Consider the following 6,936-nt stretch of genomic DNA (forward strand, 5'->3'; position numbering starts at 1 on the left):
GTGATGAATAAATCTGATTATCATCGTATATTTTTTTTTTATAATTTGTCTATAAGAAAAATACGTCAAAATTGGTAACTTGCATTCCAAGTAAATGAGACCAAATAACCTAAGGCTAAATCAGGGGCACATCTACCATATGTTTGCAATACTAAATTATGAATCTATTATATATAAGGCATACAATATATATATATATATATATATATATATATATATATATATATATATCTACAAAAGGCATACAATATATATTTACATTATGATAGAATTGGAGGACTCTCACATCGATTCAAGAAATGGGAGCCTCACAAAGTCCGGTGGCAGCCTTCCCTGAAGGCTGCCGGAGAATTCACGGTTCGAGATGTTGCGCGACATATACTAATAATTCGTCAATTTTAAGATTATATTAGGATTAGTTTATTCATCCGTATGATTTTCTTATGTATATTAATAATAAGAAGCAATACTATAAAAACATTAATTTAAAAAAATATTATATAAATACACGAATTTTAAAACTCTTATAAAAATGAGAAACCTTACAAATGTTATCATAAGCTCATATACGCTGAGAGATATTTGTAAATTTTATAAAAGATTTATGACAATATTTACAAGTTTATGCAAATTTCAAAGTTTTATGTATTTATATGCTAAGTTTTAAAATTTCAAATTTTTTTATGCTGGTATCGTAATGATTTTTTTTATTTGTTATCGTATTACTAATGTTGTGTTTGATGATGAACGGTTAAAAAAAGAAAAGATAAGATGGGCAATTAACCAGTATAAATTCCGGTTCTCAGTTAACCGGTTTGAAATTCCCCGGTCCGACAGCGGTAGACAGATCGACAAGTCCCGCCCATAAAAGTATTCGTCCCAATCTCGTTTTCCGTTCCAGAGGCAGCAGCCTTTCGTCTTCCGGCCAATGGAATCGTCATCATCGAGCACTAGAAGAGGCGACGAAGATCGATTCCTCGATGCTCCTGAAGATTTTTTCTACGATTGCTCGTCTGCCCACGACAATTCTAACCGTCCATCTTCCTCTCAAGCGATTTCTCCTACCTCCGCCGCAAATCTCCGGCGGCGGAAATCGGCTCCCGGTTGGAAATTGAAGACTTTCGATTCGAATATGGGTTCGTTTTCTTCTTCCGATGAATTTGAAAAAAAGTTTTTGGTGGAAAAAGACGACGAGCTTTCTGGCGAATCTGGAGAAATTGAGGAAGGTGGTGGCGTAACTGAACCAGTTAACGATCAGATCGATCCGAATCCTGCACAAGGTGGAGATTCTGGTGCGATTGATCCGGGTGGGGAACATGCTGAAACGGATGGGGAAAAAGTGGAGGATTTGGATGTGACTGATTCGGTTGGGGACCGGGTCGATCCGATTCCGGCTGGGAAATCCATGAGCTCCGAGAAAACTGGAGAATCCACGGTGACTACGGTGAGTGATGACCGGGTTGTCGACTCAGCCGAATCGGCGGCGGTGGTTTCGCGCGTGGAGCCTTCTTCGACAGATTGGTCTCTGTTTTCGTTTTTGCTCGGGCTGTCGACCAAAGCAATCGAGTTTCAGGTCAGTTTGATGATAAGCTTGATCACATTTCCACCATGGCTGGTCTATAGCTTCTGTATCTTTGTTCTTGATCCGTTTGGAACAATGAGGCGCAGCAAACGGTATATAACGACGAGGGTTGCTGAGATATTTGATATGATATTGGAGACTGTAAGTCCGTTTCTGTCTCCTGGTTTGAAAGATTACAGGTCCATGTTGAAGCTTGTGTCCAAGTTTGGATGGGGTTTGTTTTGGGCAATTTATGTCGGAATCGTTTTGGTTGTCTTGTTGGTTTCGGCTTTAGTGCTTGGTGGGTTTGTGATAAGGCTTTTGGCTCAGGAGCCATTGGTAGTTCAAGAAAGCTTGAATTTTGATTATACCAAAAACAGTCCTGAAGCTTATGTCCCTATAGTTTCATGTTCTGGGGTTGCCTGTGATAAAAGTTGTAAGGAAAATCCCGAAATTGGGAAGATCATGGGGTCACGGATTATCCCTCGAAATCACAAAATAGAGATCACTGTTTCATTGACATTGCCCGAGTCTGAGTACAACCGAAATCTCGGCATGTTCCAGGTATGGACTTTGGCCTATTTTGCTATGTTCGAGAGATATGTATGTATCCATGACATGCTTGAGAACTGTTGCCGATATCTTCCCGATGTTATGAATCAGAAATCTTTTAGACAGCTTTGTGTAATAGATTGAGAAAGAAATTTCATTGCCTGTATTTGGAGGATAGTTCTCGATATCTTGTTGATGGTATGAACCACAAACATTTTAGACAGCATTGTGTAAAAATAGAGAAAGAAATTCTATTTTTCAGTACTTGGATTGATCTTATGGCTAGAAAATTCAACACACAGACTTATGTTAATTCAAGCATATGATGCCTACCCAGAGACAGAAGGGTTTCAATCCAATGGCAGATTTATCAGAATCATGTCTTGTCTTCTTCAGGCACTCTATTTATGTAATCATCACTCTTTCTTGAAGGTTCGGGTGGATTCCCTATCGGCGGATGGTCAAACTCTCGCTAGCTCAAGGCGGCCATGCATGTTGAAATTCAGAAGCGAGCCTATACGTCTTGTTCAGACACTCCTCAAGATTGCTCCACTCGTCACGGGCTATGTCTCTGAAACCCAAACCCTGAGATTGAAGTTCACAGGCTTTGTCGAGAAAGACATACCCACTGCTTGCTTGAAGGTGATGATCGAACAACGGGCAGAGTTTCGTCCTGGAGCTGGCGTTCCGGAGCTGTACGATGCATCCATGGAGTTCCAATCCGATCTTCCTTTCCTCAAGCGGATCATATGGAACTGGCGGAAGAGTTTGTTTGTATGGATCAGCATGAGCATGTTCATCATGGAATTGCTTTTCACATTGATATGTTGCAGGCCTTTGATCATTCCAAGATCAAGACACCGAGACAGAACACCATCTATCAACAATACTTCAAATCTGAACGGTGAATCGGAAAGCAGATGACTCTCCAGGCAAGTGGAAATTTCTGGTACCAAATTTTCATCTTTCCCCCGGGCTGCATTGCAACGTTTTCTTACCGGAAAATTATCTATAAGGCACATAGAGTAATAGTTATAGTTATTAATGTGAAGATATGAAACGTTTGCCAAGCAAGAGAATGATTCTTCTACACAGGAAAATCATCATGTACTCGTTTATGAGATGATCCAGTCTTTTCTTGTACACATGTCGTACGAGGTTATAAATCCAGGCTAAATATGTCCAAATTCCTTTGTAACAGCTCCTCACAAGTGCAGGTCTTGCAGGTTCTTCGCTGTAAATTATGAATCGTCTGATGGTTAGCTGAATAGATTCATTCAATTGTAGCTTAAGATCGTCAAGATTTCCGTGTTGTTCGTTGTACCGAAAGCCTTCAAGGGTATGTAAGAAATGAGAAATCTTGATGGGAACAGATACATTTTCAGAACAGAAACACTTCCATCTCCATAGTTGCTTTTAGTCACAGAGATATATATCATCCATTGTTGTCTGCTCAAGTATTTCTTCTAGGGCTGGGCGTTTCGGTTCGGTTCTTTGGAACCGGACCGAACCGAACCGTTAAAACGGTATTTTTCCCGACCCGAAACCGCTGATATTTCCCGAACGGTACCATTTTTAGAGAACCGAATTTTTCCGGAACCGAACCGAACCGAATTTTAAAAATCCTGAAATATTTTTAAAGGAAATCTATCATTTTTTTAATAAAACCCAGAACCGAACTGATACCGAAACCGAACCGAATACAATAAAAAACCCGATTGGTACCTATTTTTGTAAAATCGAAAGAACTGAACAGATCCATTTCGTCACGAACCCGAACCGTTTCCCGAAACGTCCACTCTTTATCCCCATAATCTCAGATGGGTAATTCTCAAATGTGGATCAGAAACTTTTTTTTAAGGAAAAAACGATATTTTTTTGTGGATTAAATCGGTGGTGAAACTGAGATTTGTGTTCTTGAGACAGAATTCGTTTTGGATATTCTTAAAAATAATTGGCTTATATCCAACCCATCAAATTTGATTTGGTTATGACATTTTGTCATATCAGAAAATAGAAATTAAAAAAAAAGAGAAAGAAAATGATTACTTGTAACAGAAGAAACGATATCCAGATGACTTGTAACAGAAGAAACGATATCAAGACCACACTCTTGCTGGTTTCACATTTGTCTGAGCTATGTTCCAATGTCTGAAATCTGGATTTTCTAAAAATAACTGCCAATATGATAGAAAGAATGCTATAAAATTTATCACCAGATGTTAGTTTTTAAGCATCTTCCATCCGAGCGTCTGCAAAAAACTTGTTCTTCATAACACGAAACCCGTCTTCTTTGTCGGGAAACCAGAATCTTTTTTACCGATTGATGGTGTCCAAAAGGGTCGTCGGGAAATCTGTCAAGATCCAAAGAAAAGAGACGAAAAACTATCTGTCCAATTTCTCCGCCGCCTCCATTTTCACGTCCCTAAATGCGTCATTCTTCGCTTTCCACCATCGCCTCCTTCGTTGCGTTTCCAGATTCTTCCGTGCAACCGCCAGTAGCTGCATAGCCAGTAAAAATGGCTACAAGAAACTCGAGAAACACAATAAAAAGAAAAGGACAATCTTGCTCGATCTGGACGAGACATTGGTGCACTCAACAACGCAACCACCGAGAGGAAAAATCGATTTCATGGTCAGGATTAAGATCGGGAGCGGGATTATACCGTTGTTTGTGGTAAAACGTCCGGGCGTTAACGAGTTTCTGAAGAGAATCAGTGAGGAATTCAGAGTGGTCGTCTTCACGGCCGGGCTGGAAGACTATGCCTCCCAGGTTTTGGACAAACTGGACCAGAACCGAGTCATCTCACAGCGCCTGTATCGGGATTCATGCAAAGAAGTGAATGGAAAATATGTAAAGGACTTATCTTTGGTGGTGGGCAAGGATCTCGGAAGTGTTTTAATGGTGGACGACAATCCGTTTTCGTACTCGTTCCAGCCTGAGAATGGACTGCCCATAAAGCCTTTCGTGGATGATATGAATGACCGGGAACTGATGAAACTCGCAGATTTCTTCGAAGGCTGTTACCGATACGAGGATATGAGGGATGCAGTGAACGAATTCCTGTCCAAACGCCCGGTTTAATGTGCATATCGAGTTCCTTTTCTCGAGTGTTTGCTGTCTTTCTCGTCTTTTGAGGGAGGAACGATATTGGTTATCGGGTTTTTTGTGCTTTGAAAAAGGATGCCCCCCTTCTTCAGATTTTACCTGGTAACAGAAAAGAAGAAAAACAAAATCTTGGTCTGTCCTCTGTGTATAAAAAAGAAAAAACATAAGAAAGAAAGTTTGTACATTCATCTAAAGAATTTTCTCTGCGGCCTTTCGAGAATGAAATGCAATACTCCAAACGGCAAAAGACTACGCTTCTGCTCAAAAGACCAACGCTTACTTTGTAGAAATCCTCTGCTAAATCCGTTCCAGAACATGAGGGGACAAATGCAACCATCTCTGAGTTCAGTCCACCTAAAAAACGAAGAACACCTCAGAGAAAATGTGTCGGTCTCGTTAGGACATGTAACCAAAAAACCTAAACGACATAAACCTACACTATTTGGACACGAAAAGACAATAACTTTGAGACCAATGTAACATATTACACATCTGTCCTACACAACCAGTTGAGTTTAGACACCGTGATACGATGAAAGCAAGTAATGTCTTTTGAGAATGCAGCTCCCTTCACAGCAGGCAGAGAGATACAGACATTTCTAAGCAATTGTAACTATTCAATTCGTTTTTCGATAAACATTATAACCTCTGACCAAAAGAAAGCACATGAATGAAAAAAAATCATCGGAGTTCGGCAGCATAAGCCATTCAAGTGACTTCATCAGAATTGAACCAAGTTACCAAGAAGTATGCGTAAAACAAAGTGGTAAACAATGTATGATAAACCCAAAAGAAGCAGCTTATAACATCATATATGATATCAGTACAAGAAAAATACATCAATATACAGCTCTTGGTGAAAAACAAACACCAAGACCACAGCCTTAAAGGTTTTCGGTGGAATGAGAAAGAATAAGTAGATCAAAAACTACAAATCCGAGGAAAAATAAAATAGTTTCCCGGGTTTTGCAAGAATCGGAGGAAGAACAATTGGACATACTTATTTTGGCTAACTTTGATATTTAAAGCTAACTGATGCATAATCAAAAGACTCTCTAGGGTTCTAAATTATATTAATTACCCAAAAAAAAGTTTAAATCTTTACAATGTAAGAATTTTATTTTATTTTCTTCTTAAAATAACTTCCTGCAGTTATTTAGTTTAACTAGTCTGCCAATCACTCTTAAACTATGGCTGCCAAGCAGCAGCACCAGGAATATACTCCAATAGTGATCCCTTTATAACCTCAGATCCTCTACATTTTAACTGAAACTATAGCTATGTATGATTATAAACATGGAAAACATAACCAAATACTCCCTTGCTGATTCATATTGTATACTGCACCATCCATGGAATCACAGGAAACAGCATAACTATGATCCAATGTCCTAACCATATTTTGCTAAAAATAGCTCAATCCTGGATTTACCACTAAAATTCCCACAAATAAACTAAACTGCTCCAAATGTAGTGTTTCGGTTCGAGAAGAACTTTATGATAGTTACTACCAAACCTAAGTTTATAAACATCTTACCGCCATCCCAGTCTGAGCAGCAATAGATCTTTGCTTTCTTCAGCATTATCCGCTTTCTTCCTCCGGAAACCTAAGACATTGCAAGAGAGATCGATCAAATGGTTTCCAAACCACTCACGGGATATGTCAAAAGCCACAGTTACCAGAGGACATACTATCCATCCAATGGCTCCGCTG

The 6,936-nt window shown here is 39.3% G+C and overlaps 3 protein-coding genes across 4 annotated transcripts in view; all 3 read left to right on the plus strand.

Annotated features, from left to right (window-relative positions):
• Positions 1 to 900: 900 nt before the first annotated feature.
• LOC104820633 (seipin-2) lies at positions 901 to 3,520 on the plus strand. 2 transcript variants are annotated; one of them, XM_010551158.2, is made up of 3 exons: positions 901 to 2,125; positions 2,546 to 3,045; positions 3,315 to 3,520. In XM_010551158.2, exons 1-2 carry the CDS (start codon positions 929 to 931, stop codon positions 3,035 to 3,037), a joined length of 1,689 nt encoding a protein of 562 aa, XP_010549460.1. In that variant the 5' UTR covers positions 901 to 928; the 3' UTR covers positions 3,038 to 3,045; positions 3,315 to 3,520. The 2 variants fall into 2 exon arrangements, with proteins under 2 accessions (XP_010549460.1, XP_010549459.1); XM_010551157.2 differs by having other exon boundaries at positions 2,546 to 3,520.
• A 631-nt stretch (positions 3,521 to 4,151) lies between these two features.
• Positions 4,152 to 5,321, plus strand: LOC104820702 (probable C-terminal domain small phosphatase). The gene has a single exon (XM_010551261.2). The coding sequence runs from the start codon at positions 4,440 to 4,442 to the stop codon at positions 5,196 to 5,198; it is 759 nt and encodes a 252-aa protein (XP_010549563.1). The 5' UTR covers positions 4,152 to 4,439; the 3' UTR covers positions 5,199 to 5,321.
• Positions 5,322 to 6,916: 1,595 nt separating this feature from the next.
• LOC104820703 (probable C-terminal domain small phosphatase) overlaps positions 6,917 to 6,936 on the plus strand; it is an 891-nt gene continuing 871 nt past the window's right edge. Inside the window, exon 1 of the mRNA XM_019203341.1 lies at positions 6,917 to 6,936. The gene's annotated coding sequence lies outside the window, so the exon portion shown is untranslated.

This window comes from Tarenaya hassleriana, unplaced genomic scaffold (assembly GCF_000463585.1).
Source record: "Tarenaya hassleriana unplaced genomic scaffold, ASM46358v1 Cleome31, whole genome shotgun sequence".
In the NCBI taxonomy this organism is placed as follows: Eukaryota; Viridiplantae; Streptophyta; class Magnoliopsida; order Brassicales; family Cleomaceae; genus Tarenaya; species Tarenaya hassleriana.